The sequence below is a fragment of the Trichoderma citrinoviride genome (genome assembly GCF_003025115.1).
Source record: "Trichoderma citrinoviride strain TUCIM 6016 unplaced genomic scaffold BBK36scaffold_5, whole genome shotgun sequence".
Taxonomy (NCBI): Eukaryota; Fungi; Ascomycota; class Sordariomycetes; order Hypocreales; family Hypocreaceae; genus Trichoderma; species Trichoderma citrinoviride.
Genome location: NW_020194713.1, coordinates 694,828 through 721,730, shown reverse-complemented (window position 1 = coordinate 721,730; position 26,903 = coordinate 694,828). Strand labels below are relative to the sequence as shown.

General features: G+C 55.1%; 7 protein-coding genes across 7 annotated transcripts; 3 read left to right on the top strand and 4 right to left on the bottom strand.

Annotated features, from left to right (window-relative positions):
• On the bottom strand, window positions 1-1,249 carry BBK36DRAFT_1158258 (mRNA capping enzyme, alpha subunit; the record flags this gene model as incomplete). The annotated part of the gene is made up of 2 exons (XM_024894091.1): window positions 1-994; window positions 1,065-1,249. The coding sequence occupies 2 exons, from the start codon at window positions 1,247-1,249 to the stop codon at window positions 1-3; spliced, it is 1,179 nt and encodes a 392-aa protein (XP_024750743.1).
• Window positions 1,250-2,103: 854 nt separating this feature from the next.
• Window positions 2,104-4,269, bottom strand: BBK36DRAFT_1116493 (hypothetical protein; the record flags this gene model as incomplete). Its single annotated transcript, XM_024890239.1, has 5 exons — window positions 2,104-2,199; window positions 2,277-3,404; window positions 3,464-3,730; window positions 3,785-4,050; window positions 4,167-4,269. 5 exons carry the CDS (start codon window positions 4,267-4,269, stop codon window positions 2,104-2,106), a joined length of 1,860 nt encoding a protein of 619 aa, XP_024750742.1.
• A 1,247-nt stretch (window positions 4,270-5,516) lies between these two features.
• BBK36DRAFT_1116187 (hypothetical protein) lies at window positions 5,517-6,404 on the bottom strand (the record flags this gene model as incomplete). Its single annotated transcript, XM_024890209.1, has 1 exon — window positions 5,517-6,404. One exon carries the CDS (start codon window positions 6,402-6,404, stop codon window positions 5,517-5,519), a length of 888 nt encoding a protein of 295 aa, XP_024750741.1.
• A 1,221-nt stretch (window positions 6,405-7,625) lies between these two features.
• On the top strand, window positions 7,626-11,332 carry BBK36DRAFT_1115673 (TPR-like protein; the record flags this gene model as incomplete). The annotated part of the gene is made up of 3 exons (XM_024890153.1): window positions 7,626-10,220; window positions 10,283-11,107; window positions 11,165-11,332. The coding sequence occupies 3 exons, from the start codon at window positions 7,626-7,628 to the stop codon at window positions 11,330-11,332; spliced, it is 3,588 nt and encodes a 1,195-aa protein (XP_024750740.1).
• A 589-nt stretch (window positions 11,333-11,921) lies between these two features.
• On the bottom strand, window positions 11,922-13,080 carry BBK36DRAFT_1196555 (ferredoxin reductase-like protein; the record flags this gene model as incomplete). The annotated part of the gene is made up of 4 exons (XM_024896946.1): window positions 11,922-12,072; window positions 12,143-12,686; window positions 12,755-12,836; window positions 12,915-13,080. The coding sequence occupies 4 exons, from the start codon at window positions 13,078-13,080 to the stop codon at window positions 11,923-11,925; spliced, it is 942 nt and encodes a 313-aa protein (XP_024750739.1).
• Window positions 13,081-16,773: 3,693 nt separating this feature from the next.
• Window positions 16,774-20,644, top strand: BBK36DRAFT_1167817 (RNI-like protein; the record flags this gene model as incomplete). The annotated part of the gene is made up of 5 exons (XM_024895092.1): window positions 16,774-17,888; window positions 17,967-18,427; window positions 18,485-18,787; window positions 18,864-19,174; window positions 19,229-20,644. The coding sequence occupies 5 exons, from the start codon at window positions 16,774-16,776 to the stop codon at window positions 20,642-20,644; spliced, it is 3,606 nt and encodes a 1,201-aa protein (XP_024750738.1).
• A 944-nt stretch (window positions 20,645-21,588) lies between these two features.
• Window positions 21,589-26,410, top strand: BBK36DRAFT_1135014 (hypothetical protein). The gene is given in 6 exon segments (XM_024892500.1): window positions 21,589-22,381; window positions 22,461-23,223; window positions 23,254-24,974; window positions 25,045-26,205; window positions 26,219-26,229; window positions 26,257-26,410. The coding sequence occupies 4 exon segments, from the start codon at window positions 21,615-21,617 to the stop codon at window positions 26,189-26,191; spliced, it is 4,398 nt and encodes a 1,465-aa protein (XP_024750737.1). The 5' UTR covers window positions 21,589-21,614; the 3' UTR covers window positions 26,192-26,205; window positions 26,219-26,229; window positions 26,257-26,410.
• The last annotated feature ends 493 nt before the right edge of the window (window positions 26,411-26,903 follow it).

The following is a 26,903-nucleotide window of genomic DNA, read 5'->3' as shown; positions in this document are numbered from 1 at the left end:
CTATCGTTGCGCACGCGCATTCTCCCGTGCTTGTCTCGCCTTCCAGCTATCTCGGATACGGCCAGCGGCATCGTAGAGGTCCTTGACCGAAACGCGGTCCTTGATGCTCTCCAGGACGCTGACAACTGTGCTTTTGTGGTTTGCCTCACTTTTGTCGTCCCTGAAGCGGAGAAGCCGCCATCTCCTCTGGTCGTCTTGGTTGCACTCCACGATGCGGTCATTCAAAGGGTCATTCAGCCCTTTGAGAATCTCCCACTCCTCTTCTGTGAGGTAGAGGTCGTCGAAGCGCTCGTACTTTTCTGGGCCGTCACCCCTGTAGACATATAGTTCCGCTTTTGGCACGCTATCGTAGTCCACAAAAGGTTCGGTGATGCCCTCCTTGCGCTCCCATTCGTCGGGCTCAACAGTTGGGAACGAAAGCCTGAGCCGCAGGTCGATGGTGTTTTCTTCCGGGGGCTTCCACTTGAGAATATGAGGGTCGGTGCCGTGCTTATAAGGCGTGTTTCGGCATGTGAAAATGAGACCGTCGTTACCATGCTTCAGACTGGGAAGGATCTGCTTAAACATCATATCGATACCGTAGCCGAGCTGGAACGGCTTCATCTCCATGATAAACGGCTGGTATTGTTTTTCGTCGGGAAAGTCCTTGAACAACTTCTTATACGGCGTATACAGACGCTCCTTGAAGTAAGCCAGCCGCTTGTCAAGAGACCGATCCATGAGCTTGTTCCCGTCCATAACTAAGCAGTCAAAGACAAGAAACCGGGCTTCCTTTTCCCCATTCGGCAGTTTATCCCAGACCAGTTCGCCATCGACGAGCGTTGCCGTGTGGAAGGCACTGACATCGTTCTCGCGGGGGAAGTGTAAGCTCTTGTTAGTGATATACCAGTAATCGTTCTTGCGGTCAATCAAGTAGTGCGCCTCCCCCTGGTTTTCGTCTTCGGTCAGGTAGAGGAGGTAGCGGATGCCGTCGGATTTTTCGCAGACGTAGTAACTTATAAACAAGCACGCGTTAGCCGATATACTCTTACAAGAGTCGAACCCGTCTTTGGAGTCTGCCGTACTCTTGCTTAGTCAATTCCTCCAGATGCTGTCTGGCGAAGCTGACGGGCTGAGCACCAGGGAAGCTGGTCTGCTGCCTGCCCAGCAGATCGGCGACCTCTCTGCGCATTGTATGTACGAGAGCGCCTTCGGCTTTGATGCCGGGCTCGTCGATTGACTCTATCGGCCCATCTGGTTTGGGCTCCATGGCTGGCTTGCCTGCCTGTCCGCGCTGGCTGCTTGCCTTTCCAACCTCTGCTCAGTGGCGCGTCAAGCGACGATTCGCTGCTGTAGAACCGATACTGGTAAATGAATATAGACAAGAAAAATTGCAGCGACAGTGGTTAGTCGTTAAGGATAGAAATATAATACACGAAGCCTCGGCGCATCTGGAGCCAGACGCTTCGAGAGCATTGAGCTTCGCGTATTAAGTAAGAGTGTAAATTGGTTGGAGCTGGAAAGAGTTGCGCTCAACAAATGGTAGGGAGCTGGAGGCTTAGCATCTGCTGTCAAATGGGGCTTGCACTCAGTGCTGCTTGGCTTATCGATAAAGGAATAGGCAGATCCCCCTCCGCTAAAGCCAACGGTAAGGTATGACGAGGCCTGACGAGGCTAGACGACGACCACTGAGGAGGCATCCTGGTACATAAACATGCCATTTCATCGATTCAACTCTCAACCGGCAAGAACTGGCGTCAAGTAACTTTACGCCACGATCCATATGATTAAGGCCACTTGTGAAGAGACAACAAATAATTGCGACTCTCAGTGACGAACAAGCAGAACTGTTGCCGTTAACCTGCTTGGATGCAGGGTATTGGAGTAGTGGAAGAAGCCGGCACGGGAATCCCGCTGCAAGGCAAAACCCTCTATATTGAACAACAGGGTTAAGGCTATCTAACTACAGGCGTCTCGTCATTTCACCTATGTATTATTTCAGAGCACATTAGTACAGAACAAATCGCTCCCAGAAAGGCGCTCAGGGCACCGAGAACTGATGAGACGACGGCAGAATTTCAGATGACAGATCCGGCTTCTCAGCTCATCTCGAGCAACGGGTACTCAGTTCTCATCGATCTTGTCAACCTCTGCCCTGGCTTCCTCCCATTGCTGCTTACTCTTGCGCGCCCATTCAATCTGGCTCCTGGCATACGCCAACTGTAACAGATGTCAGTATCATCAGTTCTTCGAGAGGGTGGAGGTAACCCGCTGCGCGGTGGGTTCGATTCACTCACCATGTATCTCCGCAAATCATCCTCTTTATCTTTCTGGAACCGTTTCAGATCTTCAAGAACACTTGCACTGGCCTCCTTGACATCCTTTTCAGAGACCACCTGCGCTTGCTCTAGTTGGATAATAGATTCACGCGTCTTCCCAATTGTGTCTCGGCGGGTTCGCTCAGGATCCACGTCTACGACTCCCTGAACCGCGTGGCGGATTGGCCCAAAGATCTTGTTCGTTATAGAGTTTGTGCTGGGCATCTTTCTGTGCGTGTTGCTCGTGCTTCTCTCGGGAAGGCCTTGGCTGGCAGATGGGGGCACCGACGGGAAGTCGCCGTGGGTGGGTGGGAAATCCGAATCTATAGATTCAGTGTCTTCTTGACTTCCATCGCGTCGGTGCTGCGTCGGGGGTTCTCGATGGCTGGCTGACCGTTTCGGCTCAGGTGAGATTGTTTGGCTGTTTGAAAGATACTGTTCGATGCGTCTCGCTTCTGCTTCACTGCGCTCCAGCTGGTCCAGTAAGGCTCGCTTCTTGTTCAGCTCCTCGGTTGTCATGTCCTGTTGCACGCGCTTGAGAACTCTATACCGCAAGACGCTCCTGACAACTCCTGCAAATTGAGCGTTTTCTCTCATTGGCTCCGCGAAACTTGCACCTAGAGTGCCCGACAGCTCTTCGGTTGCAATGTATGACGCATCGGCGGCTTGACCTATCCGCTCGATAGCCGGTCCTAAGGAGGGGGCTTGTTCCGACAGGGCAAATGCGTTGTACCTCGATCCCAACTCGCAAAGGTCTGCCGCTAGGGATGACAAATGGCTGAGGGTTCGGCGGTTGACCTTCTCCATGGGACCCGTGAGAAGCTGTTCTAGCTCCTTAATCGAGGCTTCATAGGAAATGAAGTACGGGTCAAGTTCCTGCTCGCTTAGTTTGGACGCATCTGCCGGAAAGCGTTCGATCGCATGAGCCGCGCCTTGGAGAACGGAGGCGCTCAAGTCTTGACCACTGGCCGGAGCCTTGAGCTTTGCTGAGCTGGAAGGGACTGGAAGGAAGTTGTGCGCAGGGGTTGGATTCGCGGGGTCCAGCGGAGGTGCTTTGAGAATGGATTTGGGTATAGAAGCGACGGGGTGAGAATGCAAGACCTCGCTCTATCATCATGTCAGTCACGGCCGAGGCAAAACACTTGGTATCACAGAGGGTGCAGTACCCAGCTTGAGTTTGGGTCAAGAAATCTCCACCAGACGCCGTCCTCTCTCACGGCATCCATTCGACGGCAGCGGTTCAGGAAGACCATCAGCATGCGCTTTCGTAAGTCAATGATTTGCTGATCTTGCTTGGCGCTTGTGGGATTCGCAGCGTAGTCGGCCATGGTGTGCTTTTCGGGAATAGGCGGGATGACAAGCGTTGGATGAAGACGGGTCAAGGCTTCTCTGAGCGAGGCGAATTCAGAATACCGGCGACGAACTTCGAGATCCTAAACGCTGGGGTCAAATGGTTGTTCATACAATGGAGCTGAGCCGCGACGAACCCCAGTCTTAATGGTATACACAATGTATCTCCCTCCACTTTCCACGCTCTTGCCCGCGTCAGTGATCATGATGGGCATGTTAGGGTTCTCGTAAAGAATCTGCTCAATGCGGCTGTTGTAACCGCCTGGCTTCCGTCGTGGAGGCGCGTCATCTGCCAGTACGTCCTCTTCGTCAACGTGCCCGGCGCCATGGCTGAAGGGCGCACGCGGTGAATGAGCATCGTCGCTGCCAGTTGAAGGGGTGTGGGAAGTCTCAAAAACTCCATCTACGGTGTCCATCCCGTGTTAGTTCTGCCTCTCTTGTCGTCGCGACAGCTCACAAACGCTGTCCTTGAGCAGGTAACTCATAAGAGTTCCAAGCGACGAGGTGCAATGGACTTACAGTCTCTGGATGTCGGCGAGCTCGGGATTGCTGACGATGAGGTTTGCGAATCCCGGCGATCGAAGCTGCTCCCATAGGGATTATTGTCCTCGTCGTTCCACATGATGACGGCGCTCTCGATCAGGCGTCTGTACGTGCGGACACCGCTCTAAGGGGAGTGCGCGGCTGCAGAGAAGGGCGCAGTATCGCCAGAATGAGCTCTGGACGGTCGTTGAGCTTCTGGGGCGACGGTGGGCTGCGGGGCGCAGTCGGTTATGCCGCAGTGACGGGATTCGAAAGTCAAGGTGCGTGCAGGTAAAGTGCCTGGAGGGCTGTCGCCATTCTCTAGGAAACACAGCGGGAAGAAGCCGTCAAGGGAGACAAAGACAAATGGGAGGCTGTGGCGGCGGTTTGCAGGCAGAAGCGGAGAGCAAGGCGTTGGCTTGAGAAGCTCCGGCAGGTCGCTGAGGTTGGAGAAGCCTTGCCCTGCCAGCCTTCCAGGTTGATGACGATACCGCGCGCACGGACCACCTCCATCACCCCGAGCAAGCAGAGGCAGGTTCTCTGGCAAACGCGCGCAGTACCTGTGAGGTACAGTTCCGCTCGTACCCTCAGGGTTCTGAGATCGCTTGCTTGCCTCATGCTTCCAAGGTTGGTTGTCCGCATTCAACCACGAACTGCTGCCGCCAATCCCTGCAACTCGCGATGCGGGCTGACTCTGCGTTTCCACTTTGGTTTTTGTTGCTGAGATGCAAATTAGGTAAGGTACGTAGCCGTCTATGACCACATACAAATCACTTTTGATGAGTACCTTACCTCTACCACTCAACTGCAGTGGGCGGTCGGTAAGGTACCTAGGTACCTATGTAGGGTAATTCAGTGCTCTGGACTTCTCTGTTTTTGCGTCTTCCAGAATGGACGGTACCTCAGCAGTACCGCAGGCCGCGGTACAGGTACCCATACTCGCCTCGTATGGGAGCTTCAACACCATCGAAGTCGCAGATTGATTAACATTTCTGATTTTGCAGACAACATATATCACCGCAATATAGGATCAAACTTGACGACATATGGCCGCATTATTTGCTATGTCAGCCGGGTTCCCTGCGTACAATCCTGCTATGCTCTGGCTGTGTTTGTACAAAGATCCTCATACGTGCCGTGCAAATCGAAATATGTCTGGGTGAATACTGAACGTCCAGGTGGTTCAACTTCCCTAAGATCTAAGGACCAGCAGATTGGAAATTTTGTGGCTATCTTCTGAGTGGACCTGGTTTCTCATGGGCCTTCCTTATTACCATATTGACTATGCTGTAGTAGTAAAACCAGAACCCTGACATTCCATCGTCCCACCACCGGAATAGTGACTGATCAATAGCGGCGAGGAGGCGTCTCAAAATCGTCACTGTGAACCGTAGCAACATCGCTCCGAATCGATGACAAAGAGTCGCTGGAGGTGTTGAGGTTGCATAGCATGGATGAAACATCATCTCCGTCATCGATCGGCAGTTGCAGTTCTTTTCTCTCTCTCTCATCATCAAATCGGACTTTATGGCCATCGGAGCGTGGAGAAGCAGTCAGAGGTTTGGCATCGACATTTTCAATTTGCGAAGTTTCCGAAGGCTCTGGAGACGAAGAGCTCGTCACAGTAGATGCGTCTCCAACAGGCAGAGTAAACGCCCTGTAGAATCGTTGCCACCATGTGGGTTGGCGCGGAGGATATGCGTTATCCGCAGGCTGGGCTTGCTCCCGGTGACTTTCATGTGCTTTTGGAAGCCCAGAAGCCATGCCACCTGGATGATTGCCGTACGGTGCCCCTTGCGGTCGAAAGATCGGAGCTGGTAACTGAACATGAGCATTCGTGACGCCGAGTGGCACAGTTGTTGGGATTTGGGGTCCAGGGAAGAAATACATCGGAGCTTGCTGATGAACTGCATAGTTGAAGACGGGCACTTGGTGCACGACAGGAGGGGGCGCTTGCTGCACAATAGGAGGCGGCACTGGCCTTGCCATGGTGTCCGGCGTGTGACGGCGTGGGTTTGTTCGTTGTCGGTCAGGAGTATTCTGTGCCTCGGTTTGTTGGCGAAAGATCCTCGCCCTGCCCATGCAATACATCCACACCACCGACAAGAAGAGAACGGTGACGACGATGGAGAAGATGATTCCAAAGTGCGTAGCGGAATTGAGGCAATGCCACCCGATGCAGGAGTTGGGACGGCGGTGATCCTGAGTTGGCTCTTCTCCCTTGGAAGGGGGCATAGCTGCGGTTACATTTGGCGGAACACGCCGATCCAGTCGAGAATGTCGTCTGCACCAGATAAGCAGCGCATGGGTTTTGACGATGCTTGAATTCGCATGCAGTGGCACGGGACAGCAGTCGTGAGTGTTGAAACGTACAAGTGCAAAGTTGCTCTTACAGGAAGAAAGGAAGGAGTTTCAGATTCCTCACTGCATGGAGTATACCTAGTACATGTATGTTGCTTGACCGCCTAGGTAGGCATCAGAGCCTCAGAGCGCTTCCATCTGGCTGGCGGCTGGCAGATCTTTTGGCAAGTTCCCCCAAAGTACACAGCTCCAGGCCTCGTGGTGCGCTTTGCGAGCTGGGTGTCCGGAATCGTTAAGCTACCTAGAGAGCTCACCACTTGGTCTGTTATCTCTTTGATGCTTCGTCTGCATGAGGAGATTGAAAGATGCCGATAGTAGGTCCTCTATGTACGATGCATCTCTGACTTGGGTACCTTGCTCGGCCATTTGCGCATTAAGTTCTGCGTCCTCAGGGGCAGACACTACTTACGCGGATAGTGGGAGACTTTGTTCAGAATTCGCCGTTGCAGGTAAGATATTCTGTCATAAATTGAATCAAACGCCCCCAAACCTTTCATTTTCTGGCTCTCAATAGAGTGAAAAGGTAACGCTTCCATTCAATGACTGTTCTCAGGGGTTGAGAGAGTGTGGACTGAACTACCCGCTCAGCACACTGCCCCTTTCTGCATGAGACAGAATTTCATCTCAAATAGCTGATGCAAGGTTCATGTCGATGAAGAACAGTTTCTCGTTCCCCCGATATATATCGTTGAGAACGTAGTCACATAACAAGGCAGTAGGCAGAGTATCTTCAAGTTGGTGATGCGAGTGAAGTCGGGCGCTGGCCAATAGCCAACCAGGCTGCATCGCGGCGCGCACGGACCACTTTGGCGTTTCCCTGAGCTACATGGAATTTCTGGCTCGCCTCGCCGTGTTAAACCTCCCAAGACTCGCGATAGCACGCCTTTTGGCAACCACCCGCTCGACTCTCGACCTCGAATCCATCCCGCTCTCGGCCGGCAGACCCTGTCATGATATAGAGAAAGCGGGTGAGCCATTCTGCCAGTCACCTCCGAGGCGCAACACCAGCTCGGCGGACGCGTTCCTGCGATCTCGCCCGACTTTGACGCAGCCCCAACCCGACATCCTCCCGGCCATTGAATCGCAGCATCCATCATGGCGGCTCTCCAGAACGGCGCGGCCAATGGCACGGCAAACGGAGATGCCGCGAAGCACCCTACCAGCACCCGATTCTCCGACATCCCCTCCGCCATCGATATCCCCGTCCAGGGCGACCAGGAAGACGAAGCGGTCGAGATCGACCTCGAAGACCTTGTCGACGATCCCACCGAATTGTGTACCCTGTTCGAAAACGAACATGCGGCAAAGACGTACTGGATGACCGTCGCGCTGGCGTATGCGAAGCAGCGCAAGATTGACCACGCCATCGAGATGCTGATCCGAGGTGGCAACGCAATCCAGAGCAGCAACCCACGCGATAAGGTCAGCATGATCTGCTGTCTCTGCTGGATGTATCTGTGGAAGAGTCGAGAAGCGCCTCGCGTGGCACCGGACGGCGTTCCTGCGTCAGAAGCCAAGACGAAAGAATACTATCTCCAGCTGGCAACGTCATCCCTGAATGACGCTGCTCGTGTCAATCCATCCTTCCCACCCATCTTCCTTGCCCGAGGAGTCTTGCTCCTGCTCAGAGCCTCATTACAAGGACCATCAAAGACCGCTGGAGGCCTGGGGACCGAGAAGAGTGAGCTGCTGAAAAATGCCGCCAAAGCCTTCGATGATGCTCTCCGAGTCTCTCAAGGGAAGAACGTGCTGGCCCTGATGGGCAAGGCCCGCACTCTGTTTTCCATGCACAAGTACCCCGAAGCTTTGGCTGCATACCAGGACGTGCTTCAGAAGAGACCTGATCTGGTGGATCCCGATCCTCGTATTGGCATTGGCTGCTGCTTCTGGCAGCTTGGGTTCAAGGAGGATGCCAAAGTGGCGTGGGAGAGGTGTCTGGAAATCAACCCCGACTCCAAAGTCCCCAACATCCTCCTCGGCTTGTATTATCTCGATGCCAGTGGCCATGTGCCGGTCAACAGCGACGAGTTCCTCAAGCTTTACAAGACAGCCATGATTGAATACACCCAAAAGGCCTTCAAGCTCGATAAGGAGGTACCCATCACTTGCGCCACCTTTGCAGGCTACTTTCTCTCTCGAAAACAATGGGACAATGCGGACAAGCTGGCTCACAAGGCCATTCAGTACACTGATGTCAACGCCGTTGCCAGTGACGGATGGTATCTGCTGGCCCGAAAAGCTCATTACAACGGCGATTTGGAGCGTGCCAGCGACTACTATCGTCGCGCCGACGATGCTCGCGGAGGTACCGAGACTGGCTATCTCCCAGCCAAGTTTGGTGTTGCGCAGCTGTCCGTCATAAAGAATGACTTGGGAGAGGCGAAGCTGCGACTGGAGAAGATCATTCAGCAATCCAAGAACCACGAGGCCATGATTCTCCTCGGAACCATCTACGCGGAGGAGATATTCACCAGCCAGAACAACGACAACAAGGAGGACAGGTCCGCGGAAATGAAAAAGGCTATTGCTCTGCTGGAGGGTGTCAGAAATTCTTGGAAGGATCCTAAGAAAGCACTATCGCCAGACGCTTCAGTGCTCCTAAACCTGGCCCGCCTATACGAAACGGAAAGCCCCGAGAAGGCACTGCAGTGTTTGCAGCAGGTTGAGCAGCTCGAAATCGACCAGATCCCAGAGTCAGAGCGCCCCACAGATGTGCCCGAGGCCGAAGTCCAGGCAGCCCTTCGCAAGTTCCTCCCGCCTCAACTCCTGAACAACATTGGCTGCTTCCACTTCCAAGCCGAGAAGTACGATCTTGCCAGTGAGATGTTCGAAGCAGCTTTGGGTGCCTGTATGAGAGCTGGCGAGAAGGACCCCACAATGGATACCGACGCCCTGGTGACGACCATCAGCTTCAACCTCGGACGGAGCTACGAGGCTCGTGGGCTAACGGAAAAGGCTGTCGAGGTCTATGAGGGCTTGCTCAACCGCCACGACGATTACACCGATGCCCGCACACGGCTGGCGTACATTAAACTCCGGAAGAACCCCAACAAAGAAGGGCCCGATGCCGTGGCAAAGCTGTACCAAGAGAACACGGCCGATCTGGAAGTACGAGCCCTCTACGGATGGTATCTTGGCAAGGTCCACTCAAGAAAGCGCCCTGCCAACATCGCAGAGGATCACGAGTTCCGTCATTACAAGCACACATTACAAAACTACGACAAGCATGATAGGTATGCCTTGGTCGGGATGGGTAATCTGTACCTCGTCCAGGCCAGAGAAATGCGCCGTGAAACAGAGTCAGAGAAGCAGAAGCGAAGCGCCACATATGCCAAGGCTGTCGAGTTCTTTGAGAAAGCTCTGTCGCTCGACCCGAAGAACGCCTATGCTGCTCAGGGCATTGCCATCGCCCTCGTCGAAGACAAGAGAGATTACAAAACCGCCCTTACCATCTTCAATCAAGTCCGGGACACGGTCAAGGATGCGCACGTTCACGTGAACTTAGGGCACATCTACGCCGAGCTGAAGCAGTTCTCCAAGGCTATTGAGCACTATGAGATTGCTTTGTCCAAGGAGGGTAAAGCAAATGATCCGGTCATCCTCTCATGTCTCGGCCGCACGTGGTTAAACCGAGGGAGGGCGGATCGGGATGTAGACTCTTACATCAAAGCCCTCGAGTGCGCAAAGAAGGTAAGCTTACCGCTATTTGGTATCGTAGCCATGACCATCCTTGCTAACGTGAGAACTCACAGGCACTTGAGGTGGCTCCGGATCAGATACACTATCAGTTCAACGTTGCCTTTGTTCAGATCCAGCTCGTGACAATGATTCAGGGCCTGCCCGAGAACAGACGGACGGCTGAGCAACTGGAAGATGCATCTCAAGGTCTCGAAGCAGCCATTGAATCTCTTGACAAGATTGCTGCCCATCCCCAAACGCCTTACCCCAAGCATGACGTTGAGCAGCGTGCCAACATGGCCCGCAACACGCTCCGCAAGCAGCTCGAGAGAGCTCTCGGCAAGCAGAAGGAATGGGAGGAGAAGAATAAGGAGAAGATCCAGGCCGCCAAAGAACTGCGCGAGGCCGAGCTGAGGAAACGTGAGGAGGAGAGGCAAGCCGCCTTGGAAAAGGAGCGCGAGCGCCAAGAGAAGATACGGAAAGAACGCGAGGCCATCGCCGCCCGTGATAGGCTCCTCGCAGAGAAGCGGGCCGAGGAGGAGCGCGCGCGAATGGAGGCCGAGATGACCACGGATTCAGAGACTGGAGAAAAGGTCAAGCGGAAGCGCAAGCCAGCGCCGCGCGCCCCTGCCGGCGAGGGCAAGCCTAAGAGGTCCAAGAAGAAGAAGGCCGCTGCGGATGAAGACGAGGGCTCCGAGGAGGAGAGTCACACCAAGAAGCGACGCCGCCTCACCAAGCGGGAGTCTTCCAAGTTCAAGTCTGCCGAGATTGTGGTAGATTCCGACGAGGAAGCCAACGACGACGACGAAGATGCCCTGGAGCGTGCCGAGCGGAACCTGGAGAGGGACGAGACGCCTCTGTCCGAGGCCAACGAGGACGTTGCCGACGACAAGATGGATGTGGACAACGAGGAGCAGCAGCAGCAGGAGGATCGTGATCGCGGCGATAGAGATGAGGCCGCCAACGACGACGAGGACGATGACGTCGATGCTCCCCGGACTCAGCCCAAGAGACGCAGGGGCCGCGTGATTGCGGAGAGCGATGATGAGGATGAAGAAGGTGCGGAGCCCAGTGCCAAGGCAGCAGATGATGGCGCTGCGGCGGGGGATGAAGATGACGAATAATAATTTTTCATTTGCTTTCTTGCTTTTCGTTGGCTTTATTTCGGGTGTTGTTTTACGTGGGAGAAGGGGGATCGTTACACACAAAGTTGTATATGTATACTAAGTTCTCGACTTAAGCAATTTGTAGGGAGGGAGGTCTTCTCCCCCTCCTCTCCTCTCACTCAACCCCAAACATAAAGGACCAAAAATAGCGAATGGGATTGTTTAGATGGGAAGATGTGTAAGGATTAGTTCAAGGGAAGGTTCAGCATGATTGCCTTTTTTCAATAGATGCACATTACACAAATGAGTTCGTCGTGTCTCATAGCCATGCGTGATGTATTTCTATCCAAGAAGTTTTTCCCACCATGTCCCGGTATTCACATGTTTTCTCACCAGCTTATTGCCCGGCGACATCGCCTCCCATTACATGAAAACTGATTTTACCGTTTCTATGAAACACCCTTTCTCGTGTATATCGTTTGCTTCACAAAAAGTGCTTCCTCGAAATATGATTGAAAAGCCAAGAGGGAAATACATTTTGCTGCCAAAGCGATGCACCCGGCGCCACAAGAGAGAAACGCCTTTTTTCGTTTCGTTTCGTAGAGCATTTAGAAAGCAAAGACCTGGTCCTCGAGCTTGCTGACGGGACGGGCCTTGGCGAAGCCGAGACTCTCGGTGGCCTTCTTCAGACCGCTAATCATGGGAGGGGGGCCACAGAGGAGAATCTTGACATCGGGAGCGGGCTTGGGGAGCCAGTTCTGTTTGCGTAGTTAGTAACAGACTGTTGGTGCTGAAGGGAGATGAGCCCAAGGGCCAGGGGCAACTCACGTTGATCATCTCAGCGGTAACAAAGCCGACGCCGCCGGTCCAGCCTTCCGGAGGCTTGTCCAGAACGTAGTGGATCCGGATGCCGCTATCCTCGGCGGCAAGAGCATCGAGGTCCTCCTTGAGAAGAATATCCTGGGCGGTGACGTTGGCAAAGATGAGGTCAACCTCGGTCTTGTCGCCGGCAGCACGTCCACGAACAATGGCGCGGATAACCTGGAGCATGGGGGTGATGCCGGTGCCTCCAGCAACCATGCCAAAGTGGCGAACCATGTTGGGGGTGTAGACGAAGGCGCCCTTGGGGCCACGGACGCGGATGGTCTGGCCAACCTGGAGGGAGGCCATGTGCTTCGAGATGTTGCCCTGGGGGTACGACTTGATCAGGAGGTCGACAAAACCAGGCTGGTGGTCGCCAGAGATGGGGGTGTACGATCGGACAATCTCCTTAACGGTGCCATCAGGCTGAGGAAGGTGGGCGCCAATGGAGATGTGCTGGCCGATGGGGAGACCAAGAATGCTTCGGGGCGAGGGGAGCTTGAATCGGTAGCTAATGAAGATTGTGTCGTTAGACGGGAGGGGGAGAAATAACGAAGGATCTGGCAAAAGAGGACTTACATGGCAACATTGTGAGAGATGATGGTCTTCTCCTGGAGCGGGAACTCCTGGAAGACATCCGGCTTCAGCACCTTCTTGATCTCTGCAGAGAGCACAATTAGTTTCAATTGCACGAATACGCAATAGCGCGCGAGTCAATGCGAGTTAGTTCGCTACTCACGGAAGCTGTAGTAGTTCCAGACGCCGAGAGCGACGGCCAGAGCAGCTGCATAAGGCGTCCAGTCAATCTTGACGATGGCGGTGCCGACGACCAGGAGAGCGGCCGGGACGTAGATGTAGTCAATGTACTGACGAGCCCAGAGGCCGTCGTCGGTTTTGGTAGCCATTGTTGGCGATGTGCAGGCGGTGGACGATGAAGAAAGAAGAAGAAAAGAAGTGCACTAGTGGCAGCTTCACGGCTTGAAGCAAATAGGGAGGATCAGGGTCTGCGTCCAGATTTTACCATTCCAAGGTGGGACAATGCGGGACAATTTGGCCACGGAGGGGCGCCGCAAGCTCGGGGTCCGAGGCCTCAGGCAATTGGGGGCAGCCGAGAGAAGTCAGAGTCGCCGCAGTGAGGCTGGAGTCGGTTGAGAAGCTGCGCGGCTGCTTGTGAGACACTCCCCGCCAGTTGCGTCGCCGTGATTCCGTGGGCCTCGAGGGAAGACGAGGCTTGATAACACGTCCCAGGATGGAAATTTTGGCGGTGACGGAGGCTCGTCGTTCTGCCGTTGAGCTGGGCCCGCCACCCCCAACGAAAAGGAACAACGGGACGGCCAATGGCCAGCCGCGGAACGAGGTCGGCAGAACGAATGATCCGGGGCTATGCATCTTGCTTAGGTATGTACTACTATTGCTGCCCGTGTTCCGTCTCAATTACCGTTTTCTACCGTAACCACGGCACTTACTCGTGCTACAGGACCTGGACTCTGATATGTAAGGTATTATGAGATTCATCCCTTCGACGGGCCACCATTGTGGACGCGCGGCACTGCGAGTGCAGATAGGAAGACATACGATCACACGTACAGACAGACGGCTGAATGGGGAAAGCGATGCATACGTCATGCCACCAGCCCGGTACAACGGGACCCAGCAGATAAGGAACAGAGAGAGACCGGAGTGATGGTTGATGGTGAAGCTGGGCGCTTATTTACAGAGAAACAGCTTGAAGCAACGACCATGGAGAAGCAACACCGCGCACTGTATCGACACGGTGCTATGCAGTGGCTGCACGACAGTAGCACATACGTTTGCACAGTATCATATTGCTTGCTGCGTCAACTTGTGCTGCGGCGGACGGCCCAGTCAGGAAAGCGCTGCATTGTGAAGATACACCATGTCGGCAGCTGACGTCCGGGCATACGAGATGCACGGAGCAACGCGGCACTGCCTGGCGCTATAACACCCCGTAATCGTATTCTACGGCCCTACTGACCCCAAAGCTTACCAACCTCCGGCCACTCGCTACCACCAGGGGGGAAAGTAAGGGAGCTTAAGACAATCTGGAGCAGCAGCAGGGCGAGAGGAGTCGAGGAGGCTGGTTGGAGCTGAGCGGACGAGCTCGACTTGATTGCTGGACGAAGAGCTTGGGAGCTCGCTCTGCAGATTACAGACGGGGCACGGAACATTTGCCGCATGATGGCCAGGTGCTGGAGCCACTAGAGAACATCAGCCACCAGAAATTGGACGGAGCTGCGATGATCATTGCGTGTAATCTTTGGAGCCCTGACCTGAGCCCCTGGCCAGCCTTCTCACACCAGCTCGCGGACCCCGGTCTGAGGCGTTATACGGCTCCGCCGTGGGTGCATGGCTACATACATACAGTACATGTGCAGCCCAGTGCCTCGACGAGATGGGATAGGGTAGCTTGGGCAGGTGTCACGGTGATGAAAGAGGCAGCGGGCGAAGAGATGGAAAGGCATCGCGCCCGGAGAGCAGGCCAGATCGGATATTGATTGATATGGATTGGGGCGAATGGACAGGAAAGGCAAAGAGGATTTGCACAAACAGAGAGCGAGCTGGTGAGGCAAACAGAGCATTAGCCACACTCCCTGCCTTGCGATTGATTGTTTCTATCGTGGCAGAAACAAGAAACAGAGGCAGAGCAAGGTTCCGAGACCTTGAGACTCAGATGCACAGCACGCACACGGCACACACACGGCACAAGAGCTAACCTAACCAACAACACCCACCCGAACGCGCATGACGACGGCTGGACGAGGGGATACGGGGTCCTGCAGTGCTAGCCGCAGCGCGAATCGCAACCCGCGGGTCCAAAAGTCATCTCATGCCGCCGACGATGGGCCCGTGGGCGCCGCTCATAGGCTGGCGGGCCCTGAACGCAGGTCGGCCAGACGTCAATTGACTCTGCGCGCCGAGATCGAGATTCCGGCTTCTGGAGGCGTGCCATGACGCTGTTTCGCGAAATCCCCCAATGCAGGCGTCGCGCACAGGGCGACAGGGTGGGCAGCCCGCTCAACCCCCGTCCAGACGGCCAGACACCCTTGGATGGGCACAGAAATACGCGGTTTCAAGTTGTCGTTTCCTGCTATTTCTGCGGCCCCGTGTGGCGGTTACTGGCGCTCCGCACCCAGCTCAACTGCCTCTTCCATGTCGAACCTGGCAGCACGGAGCTTTCTTTCGGTGCCTGTCCCGTCTGTGCCTGGACCCGGTCAGTGACTTTGACGAGCGCGGCTCATTGGAGATATCACACGCCTGCCTCCCTGTTGCGGCACACCTTCGTATTTCCTTCCATTCTCTTCTCCCCAGTTCATCTTCCCACCAATTCTTCCCTTCTAGCCCCTCTGCAGCCCCTCCGCATCTGCTGCGAGTGATTTTCCATCTTCTTCTCTTCTTCTTTTCTCCGTCTTCTTCTTCATCGTGTGACCAAGGGCCAGACCGCTGGACGGACAGCTGGCAGCGCAGTCAGTCAGTCAGCTATAAGCAGAGCGATTCGATTCGTCACCTGCGACCTGCGACCGCCGAGACGAACGACGGGCCAACCGCGACGCCATTTTTCGACCCATGCATCTCTTTGTTCTTCCTGCCTTTCTGTAGCTGCATGTGATATTGCTGCAGGCTGCTCTACCGTACTGCAGATTCCGGTCGCGTGCGTCTGTAGCGAAGCTGGCAGCGGAAGCGAGAAAAGCAACGGATAGCCTACACAATCAGCGCTTCCGGACGCTCATGTCGATCTTCGCTCATTACCCATAGATGAACCCATAACGAAAGGAATCGGCCTTGTCAACCCCGATCGCCGCGCATTGCATCACAAGTTGACCTCTTTTGGCGCGCAACTCTCGACTCCGTCTCAACCCACGTCAACTACCTACGGAGTGCTACAGCGGTTGTTACAGCGGACCTGCCTATACTTTTACAGCACCTCACTCCGGAGCATCTTCCCACTGCGGTCTATCCATCTCATTCCAACGGCCTCTCAACTCCTTTTTTTCTTTGCATCGAGACCAAGATCCAGAGACGACTGTTTATTCCACCCCATTGAACGAATTATCTCAAAGCGACTCTCTCTTTACGACTCACGTCTTAAGACGAGCGCACTTCTACCGCCTCTTCACACCTAGGAAGTCCTCAACGACATAGGCGCTGACCTAGAATCTCACGACCAAAAGATCGGCCATCGACATATCGGGACGTGCTAAGAAACCAGACGTTTTATGAGCGACCGGAAAGGAAGACAAAGACGATAAGAGAACAAGGGAGGAAAAGAAGAAGAGGCAAAGAGAGCGAGCAAACCCACAGACGCATGTCATTTGTCTCACCGGCTTATCCGTCATCTTGCCAGTAACCATAGGTGGGCTGAGACATCATTCACAGCTGAAGAGCTGCAGCACGCCATTCGTTGGGCCTGAAGCCGCCGGATCCCTCGACCGAACGTGCGACTTTCATCCCAGGCGTCACTATCTGACCACATCTGCTCCCTTGTCTCTCTCGGCCCATGATCGGCATGTTCCGCTGAGATCTCCTAAAAAGCACGCGCCCCTCAGCTCCCCGTCGAGGATCCCAGTCCAGCCGCCATCATGAAGTCCACGATCAGCTCCGAGAAGTGGAAATGGAGGTCTTCTGTCGTGAGCACGACGGGATCGCTCTCCCCATTCCAGACTGGTCGCTCCAGAGGAGACTCGCCGGAGCCCCACGAGCCCAAAAAGTCACGGTCCTTGTCCAAAGCCTTCCGCTCGATCAGTAGCTCCTCGTTGGATTCAATGTCTAGTGGACCATCTAGGTCAGGATCCTCGGGCCGGAGGCTTCACAAGACGCCTTCGGGCTCGGGATCCGTGCTTGATAGGTTCCAGAGGAGATTATCAAGAGACTCCTCCATCGGCACCATCCCCCTGGAGCCTCCCCTCAGCCCTGTCGAACCGACCTTTGCCTCGATGGAGCTGATCCGATATGGGTGGCTCAAGACCGATTCTTCGCTGCTAAAGGCTCGATCCGAGTATCTCGTCTTAGCAGACCATTCGTTGGTCAAGTTTGGAAGCGCGGAAGCTGCTAGGGCTATCTTCCCGCAACTGACCCAGACTCAAGGCGCCCATGCACACTCCCACCAGCCCACGAGCAGCAAATCGGCCTCGGGAGATGTACGATTAGAGATTCCCCTTCGATCCATCATCGCAGCCTTCATCGAAGAGACTTCCAGCTCTCGGTTTGGTATCGAGGTGTGGTGGCTCTCGAGGTCTCCCAAGATCGCCTCCAACAAGGCACACTTCTACTTCGCCCTTCCGAAAGAACGGGATGATTGGCTGGCGGACATCCAGCAGGCGTACAAGGCCAGAATGAGGAAAAACCCGCTGCAGACGACTGTCCCGGAGAATGTCAAGATTCGCATCAACCACGCCATGCAGCCCGCTGATTCTGATGGCAATACCCAGAGTCTGATTTTCCCAGTGACAAAGCGTACTGTGGCGGCAACCCAGAAGAGTGCAGCTGCAGATGAATCCCAGGATCTCATAGACACGTCGACGTACTATCTTGCCATTGGCCCCTATATGTGCTATTTTATCGAAATACTCAAGGCGGACCACTTGACCTTGCCAGGCGATCTACGGCTGAAAACGTCGGCGTTTGGGACAGTATCCTTGATCCGATTCCAGGCCTCAGTGGCTTCTCACGAGCAAAGGTTCAGCATGTGCTTTCGGTGAGTGAGAACTTTTTATCAACATTTGTGTCTGTTTCATCTTTTCGTGTTTCTAACACTTACCCTCTTTGTTCACAGCCTGCCGTTTGGTCGAGAGACTCGTCTGGACTTGGCAAGCGTCTATTATCGCCGAATCATCGAAGCCCTGACCAAAATTGACCGCGTCCTCAAGCCCATGTGGCCGCAAAACCTTCAACATGCTATTTTCGAGATTAAGGGTCTCCCAGCACCTCTTCAGCTGACGTCTGGAAACGATTTGGGCGGTCTTGAGATGAGCCTCCAGGCATATTGCGTCGCCTTCGGCGTACCGATTCCCTCCTGGACGATCGAATGGTACACCCCATCGGAGCCGGCTTTCCGACTGCTTGCTTGTGACGACATGGAGTACTCTCCGCTCCAGATCCTGGCTGTCTTTCGGGCGTTGAGATACAATAGCTTCTTCAAGGCCTTGTCATTCCGTGATGTTGATCTTTCGTCACTGGCGAACAAGTACGACTATTCACAGTTGGGTGATGCGGTAGTGTACACTTCTCTTAGCGGTACGTGCATTCGGATCTCTCTTTTTTTTCCCAATCAGTTACTGACAAACGTTCCAGGCGTAAGAATACCAGACGACTATTACCAACTTCTCCTTCAAGCCCCGATCCTCGAGCAAGAGATTCATGCGTTGCTGTTCTCCTCTGAATCTATACGGTACATTGATCTTGCGAACGTCGTCGGCCTACAGCGCCCAAAGAGGCCACACACAGGCCGAGGATCGATCAATCAATCCACTATGCGCAAGATGAGTGGTGAGATCATTCGACCCTTGACGATGCTGCTCAAAACTCAGCTGTGCCATTGTCATGGCATTTCCATGTCTGGCAATCCCATTAGCTCCAGCGACGTAGCCGAACTAGGTATGTGACTTGCACACAACGGAAACAGGGGAGAAGACTTCACTTGCCTTGAACCTTGTCACTGACACCGTTCCAGCAAATGTCCTTGGACTGGATGATGTCCATATGAAGAAAATCGAACTCTCCAACTGCGCACTCGGAGACGGTGACCTTACCCAGCTCTGGAGTGGCCTAGCAGGCCAAGCCGAGACCATCGAATGGATCGACACCTCGAACAATAACGGGACTGTTGGTTTCGAAACCATCACTTACACACTCCGCCAGCTGCGCAATATCAAGAAGCTCAACATATCGGGCAATACTAGACTCATCTCGGAAGAACCGCTTTTCGCTGAGGGCGCGCTCAACAGCTGGGCTCTCCAAGAGCTGGATCTCTCCGGTATAGTGGTGCGTACAGTCGGACGACCTATCTCATACTTGCAACTAACTCTCAACCTCTAGCTGAACGATACTACTGTCATTTCTCTTGCCCGATACATGGAATCTCCCATGTCGCAGGACTTATTGGTGATGCGCCTCAACAATTGCGGTCTCACTGGAAGTCAACTTGCCCAGCTCTTCTTCAGCATGGGCAAGGGGCGGCACATGACGGTCCATGTGAATGCAAACCGGCTGGATGATGGCATCGAGAGTCTGTGTGAAGCAATCACTTCTGGCTACGGGCCATGGAGTCTGTTCATGCAGATGATAGAGTTCAGCTACGAAGCCAGCTTTGTCAAGCTGATGAAGGCGCTGACTGTCAACAAGACGATTGAGTGCCTCAGTTTGGCCGGCTGTGCTACGCCGGATGCAGTCAGCAGCGTAGCTTGCCAGGCGGCGGCGGCATTCTTCGCCAACAACGACACCATCCGTTTTCTAGATATATCCGGATACGACTCGAAGCTCGACGAGGGTCGGCTGGGCAGGGAATTCTCCCGGTCATTGAGCGGTATGAAGTTCAATAAGCGGATCGAGCACCTCCGCGTCCGGAGCCAGATGCTCAACATTAATATTGGGGATCTGGCGGAAGCCATCTCGTGCAACCGAACGCTGCATACTCTGGATTGCGAGGGGAATGACTTCAATCTCTCCAACTTCTGGCACCTGGTCAAACGCATTGAGGGCAACCCGACACTCCGGCACTTTTCGGCATTTTCGGACCAAGAACTGGCCAGAACGATCAAGAAAGCCGCCGAAGTTGACGTGCCCGTCGTGTCGTCGCGCCGCCCTTCGGGCTTGTTCACCAAACTCAAACATGAGAAGCCTCCTGTGACCATACAGAAGCCGCTTGTTGAGCGCCTGAGCGAGGAGTGGGAAGCCGCAATTGCAGCGCTGGATCAAGTTCTCGAAAGGAACCAGCAGGCTTATCGTGAGAGACATGGCAGTAGGAGAGCGACGGCCGATTCGGCACTGAAGGCGTGCGAGATAGAGGAGGGCACGTTCTCGGTCGATTTCGGAGGGCTTGCCAGCAAAGAGTTCGAGTCTCACAATGCCATGGCCTCCACCTTGCGCCGTGGCCCTTCCACTTCAACCCACAACTCGGAAGCATTCAAGGTCATTGTATCATCACCTTACACCGACGAGAACTCTGGCGAGACAACGATGCGGCCTTACTCCATGGTCTCAAGCGACGGGGCTAGTGACCCAATCACGGAGACCAGTTCTAACAGTGATGCTGGCGTTCCGACACCTTTGGAGATGGAAAGCCCCCCTGACAAAGAGCCAGGGTGGGCCGGAGCCTCGGCAGTGGACGGGACGAGCATCCCGGCTCCCGAAGACGACAGTTTACTTTCCGATCATGAGATAAGCTTGCTCATGGGGAAGTACCAGACCATGCTTAGCATTTCATCGGATATAATCGAGGAAGAGGGGAGGTAATGAGAGGAGAAGAGAGGGAAAAGGGGCCACCCTGGCATTGGTACAAATTGGCAGGAAACACGGCTCCTTGAGATGGGTGTAGGGGAAAGGGGGGAATGACGGGGGTGTGGCGAAGAGATGAAAAGGCAGGGGAACGACCCTGTCCTTTTTGACAACTATGTTTTCTTGTTATTTATGGCATGTCCTTTGGATTGCTTGCTTGTTTGCGAGCACATGCTCGACGGACGGATTGATTGATACCCACTGCTTATTGCTATTATTAGGTCCAAGCAGACTACCTACGGAATATAGAACCAGGAACCGTGAATCTCTTATTAGCTTGATGTGTGCATCGTACCAGCCACATCGTGGTCGAACAATAACCTAGAAACTGGGCCCCTGCAATTACTTCGTTGGCCAGTTTCTGCGGGCACGAAGCCCAATATTTGTTTGAAATCGTGCGGATATGGTGGTTGGTCTTGTATGCACGTACCGAGTTGTATGCACGAAATCAAGCCCGGGTGGAGCGCCGCCACAGCTGCTCCATCAGCCGTGGGGCGCTAATTCCGTTGCGCCCAGCCGCGCAATTTGCCCAGCCACAGCCCCAGCCGCAAGCTCCAGCTCCTCACTGGCATCTGCAGAGCCACTCCTCCAACTTGGAATCACCCACCACTTCGTGCTCCATAACCACTAATAAGCAGCAACGTGAGCATCATTGGGGAGGCGTTGGCGCGAGCTTCGTCATCACTTCTCGCCGGTCTTCCTGCTGTCTCTGTGCGACGCCTGCTTTTCCTTGCTTTGGGAGCTCAACTTCTTATCTTTTGTTTCGCTCACTTCTTCTACTTTCGCTGACTCTCTCCTTTGCCTGCGTCTCTCGTTCGAGTCCTGCGGAGCTCGCGCGCTCCTTTGTGAACCGCCTCCGTTCTGCTACCCTCCTGGGGCCAACAGCTCACCCCGACGACCCCCGAGCGGTCATCTGGCCTCGCTCGCCATGTATTCCAACTCGAATGCCTTCTTGGGAGGCAACAGTCCGCGTCCTGGGACTCAGCCGCAGCAGCAGTATGGCGGCTCCTTTAACAACCTAGGCCCCGGCCAGCAGCAGCAGCCGAGCCCCTTTGCGCCGCAGCCCACGGGCTTCGGACAGCAGCCATTGCAGCAGCAGTTCACGGGATATCCGCTGCAGGCCCAGCCGACGGGTTACCAGCCGATGCCGCAGCCGCTGCAGCAGCAGTACACCGGCTTCCCGGGACAGGGACAGCCGCCGCCGCAGCAGCAGTTCCAGACGTCGAGCGCCCCGCCGATGCCGTCGATTCCTCCTCAGTTCCAGCAGCAGTTCCAGCAGCAGCAACAACACCACCAGCCGCCGCAGCAACCTCAGCAGCTGCCTCAGCTTCAGCAGCAGGTGCCCCAGCAGACGGGATTCCCGGCCGTGCCGCCGCCGCAGCAGCAGCAGCCGCAGCCCAGCTCGACAATCTCCCCTCCTCCTCCCCCGATAAAGCCGCAACCGACTGGATTCGCGGAGGTCGCTGCGTCATTCCAGACGGGAGGCACAGCCAAGCCCCAGGGACGACGAGGAGAGAAGTCGCAGAGCAAGATCCCCAACATTAGACTCTCTTTTATCACGGCGGCGGATCAAGCAAAGTTCGAGACTCTCTTCAAGTCTGCTGTGGGAGATGGCTCGGCGACAATGTCGGGCGAAAAGGCCAGGGATCTCTTGATACGGTCAAAGTTGGATGGCGAGTCCCTGTCGCACATCTGGTATGGACATAGACACAGACAACGCTTCTCTTCTTGCTGCTATTCAACCGCATGAATACTAATACAACAACACTTGTAGGACCTTGGCAGATACCACGCGAGCGGGACAGCTATACTTTCCCGAATTCGCCCTTGCCATGTATCTTTGCAACCTCAAGCTTACCGGCAAGACGCTACCGCCAACTCTGCCCGATCATGTCAAGAACGAGGTCTCCAGCATGGTCGATATTATCAGCTTTAGCGTTGCTGATGAAGGCCCGTCTGGTGGCCAATCGAACAATGCTCCGACTATTGAGCAACCGAAGCCGCAACCGCCGCCTCCGTCAAATTCTCAGCTTCTCCAAGCGCAGCTGACGGGCTTTCCTGGAGCGCAACAGCAGGGTTTCGGTGGACAGTCGCAAGGTCTTCAGCCTCAGCCGACGGGCTACAACAATCTGCAAAACCCCCAGCCAACAGGATACAATGGTCCCCTCCCTCCGTTGCCTCCTATGCCCACTGGATTCGGCGGCCCTGGCGGCGGCGGCATGATAGCGCCTCTGAATGCTCAACCCACAGGGGTTCCGGGTCAATGGGGCCTTGTCAATGCTCCTGCTTCTGGGTTGCCCAATATCGATGCGCTGCAGGCTCGTATGATGCCTCAAGCTGGCCGCGAAGCTGGTTCCTTCACTACCGCCGGCCTGCAGGGCAACGCCGTTATTCCCTGGGCTATTACCAAGGAGGAGAAGACCAGATACGATGCGCTATTCAAGGCCTGGGATGGTCTTAAGAAGGGCTACATTGGTGGCGACACGGCCATTGAGATTTTTGGTCAAAGTGGCCTTGAGAAGCCTGACTTGGAGAGGGTGTGGACGTTGGCTGACCACGGTAACAAGGGCCGTTTGAATCTCGACGAATTCGCTGTTGCCATGCATTTGATCTACAGAAAGCTGAACGGATATCCTCTGCCCAATGTCTTGCCTCCAGAGCTTGTCCCTCCTTCCACTCGCAACTTCAGCCAGTCTATCGGCACATTGAAGTCGATGTTGCATGAAGAGTCCGACCTCCGCAAGAACTCGGGAGCTGCCCTGCTTCCCCAGAAGACCGGTGTCAGTTATATGAAGAACCGCTCTTTCCGAGGCGGCCCTAGCCCGGCTGCAGGCGGACGGAAGGATGCTACGGTCTTCAGGAACGACGACGAGGAGTTTGGGTACAGGTCCAGTGCTCGCCGAAGGCTGGGCGGCGCCTCTCCTCGAGCCGAATCTCCGGCAGCATCTTCTGTTGGCTCCAACGATGACTTGACGCTCGATGAGCTTAGAAAGAAGATTAAGGAGAAGCAGATCTTGCTCGACGCTATAGATTTTGCCGACGAGAAGAATCACGAAGAGGATGATATCCTGGACCGACGGGACCGCCGCGAAGCCGAGGAGCTCTACCGTCGTATCCGTCGCATTCAGGAGGATATTGATTCGCACCCCGACGCTGCGCTAGCCGTCGGTAACTCGGACGCTGAGGCGAGAGCTCTGAAGCGCCAGCTCCAGAAGCTCACAGACAGAGTCCCCGAGCTTGCTTCGCAGGTACGAAAGACGGAAAAGGCCATTATGGAAGCAAGACTCGAGCTCTTCCGTCTCAAGGATGCCAAGGCACACCCCGGAAGCGCATCAGCCATCGTCGGAACTGGTCCTGGCGGAGCAGTGACAGAGTCTGACCGGCTCAAGGCTCGAGCAAAGGCTATGATGCAGCAGAGAACTGCTGCCTTGACGGGCAAGAAGATTGAATCCACCACTGAGGACTTTGACGCCCCCAAGAGGCTGGAAGAAGAGAGCATCAGGGTTAGAAACGAAAAGGAAAGCAATGAGCGCATGGTGCACGACGTTGAGGAAAGCGTCCGTGAGTTCTCGCGCAGTATCGAGGACAGCCTCAACGATACAGGCAAGGATAACAGTAGTGAGCATGAAAGACGTCGCTGGGAAGACGCTCTCGGCGTTGAGGACGAGGTTCGAGACTTCATCTTCGATCTCCAGCGCGAGAGTCGTGCGGCCCGCATCCGAGCCCAGGACAAGCGTTCTGCCCGACCTACAACAGCAGACGAGGCTCCGCGGGACAGAGCTGCTGCGGCTCCCCAGCGCAACGACAGCCCAGCTTCGACTTCACGTACTGCCACTCCCTCTTCCACGGCTGGTGGCGGCTCTTACTCCTCGTACAAGACGCCCGAGGAGCGCGCTGCTTTTATCAAGCAACAGGCCGAACAGCGCATGGCTGAGCGCCTTGCGGCACTTGGTATCAAGGCCCCGACCAAGTCCGGAGAGACGGCCGCTCAGCGTATCGAGCGCGAAAGGGCCGAGAGAGCCGCCAAGCTGCGCCAGGCTGAGGAGGAAGATGCCCGCCGAGAGGCCGAGCGACAGGCTCGCCTTGCCCAGGAACAGGGTATCCCCCCTCCTGCCGCGGAAGAGCCGCAGTCGGCGGCGAAGAAGCCTCCACCACCACCATCGAGAAAGGGCGGGAAGACGGAGGCTGATGCGGCAAAGAAGGCCGAAGAAGAGGCAGCCAAGGCCGCCGAGGAGGAGCGCCTTTCACGAGAACATGCACAACAGCAGAGGGAAACCGACGAGATGGAGTAAGTGTTTTGTTTTCTTTTTTCTTCTGCCTAATCAATCATAGGGTTGCTAACAGGTTTGTCTCTGTAGGCAAAAAGTGCAGGAGGAAGAAGACGAGTTTGCCAAGGAGCAACGTGAGGCCGAGGCCCGGCTTAAGGCCTTGGAGGAGCAGGTCCGGCAAGGAAAGCTACGAAAGGAAGAGGAGAAGAAAAAGAAGAAGGCAGCTCTGGCAGAAGCCAAGGAGAAGGAGGCCAAGCTTGCTGCTCGTCGCGCGGAGATTGAAGCTGCCAAGCAGCGCGAGCTTGAGCTACAGCGCCAACTCGAGGCCATCAACGACGACGACAGCTCCTCATCCGACGAAGACGAGGGCCAGCCGCAGGTTACGCCGCAGGCATCGACTCCCACGCCTGAGCAGAGAGTGAGCTCGCCACCTGCTGCTCCTGCTCCTGTTCCTGCCCCTGCCCCTCCTGCTCCCCCTGCTGCTGCTTCTATCCCCTCGCCGCCTCCCGTTCCCACGGTGGTCACCTCTCCCCCAGTTGAGACGGAGAGTAAAAACCCCTATTTTAAGATGATGTCGCAGTCATCGGAAGCATCCTCACCGGCTGTGCCAAAGGAGACGCCAGCGGCCGCACCTGATGTTTCGACCAACCCCTTCCATCGCATGACGCAGGACATCAAGGCGGCGCCCGTTCCGACTCCGGCGCCCGTTCAGCCTTGGTCCCGTAAGCGAGCCGATTCTGACGACTGGGGCTCGGACCGGGACTCGGAGGACGAAGACTCTGACGACGACGACCGGCCCGGCGGTGGCAACGCTACCCAGCTGGCGTCCATCTTGTTTGGTACCATGGCGCCCCCCAGGCCGCTTTCTGCCGCTGGTCGAGACTCGGCGCACTCCACGCCTGCTCCGACCAACGATGCGATCGCCTCTCCTCCGCCTCTGCCGACCGGAACGCCTGTTGGTGCTCCTCCTCCCCCTCCGCCGATGCCAGATGCCGGAAGCCCGCCGCCTCCTCCGCCGATGCCCCCCATGGGAGGTCCTCCCCCTCCACCAGCATTGCCTGGCGGGGTACCTCCTCCTCCTCCGCCTCCTCCGCCTGGCGGCGCTCCAGCACTGCCAGCAGCAGGTGGTGGTCGTCCGGCCGGCTTCCTGGGCGAAATCCAGGCCGGAAGGGCTCTCAAGAAGACGACGACAAAGGACAAGAGCCAAGCTGCCGTCGCTGGCCGAGTGTTGGATTAGAAGTGACGCCTTGCCATTGTAAAAGCGGGGAGGACATTTTTCGATTCTTGGCGAACTTCCAAGGCTCACTTTTACTTGATATTTGAATATTGTCTGTTGAGGATGACTCAGAGGCGAGGAGATGCGAGAGGGAGACGTTGCAGCGTGTACGTTTAGCACAATGCACACATTGCTTCATTGTTATGTTTGAGAGAGGTTTTGTCATTTAGTCTATCTATTCTTTCTATTTTGCTGCTGTTTATTCAAAATAAGACTGAAAAATATCGTCACTGTCTGGTGCAGCGAGCTGTTGCTTTTCTGTTCATTGACTGACTTATGCCCAAGGTACGCGGTGATTCCGTGCCAAATGCCATCAAGGTATCAAGATGCTCACATGATTAGAGTGGCAACTCCGCGAATCTAGCATTCCCAACGTTTGAACCGAGATATGCTTGCTCTATAGCACGGACCTCTTCGTTCGTTCAGGATGACCATCTCTCTTCCCTCTCTAATACCAGAAGCTTTCGAGAGTCCCCCTAACGCGGGTGCCACGAACCAGAATTTTGCACAGACCTGAATGACTTCGATGCTATGTTTGTTTCTCCCATTTTTGGGCCCAGATATCAAAATGTCATGAGGCAAGGGCATGCCACATGTGCATATGCATATTGCATGTGGAGCCATGATACAAACATTTTAGAAGTCGCTCTGGAAAAGGAGAAGAAAGGAAATG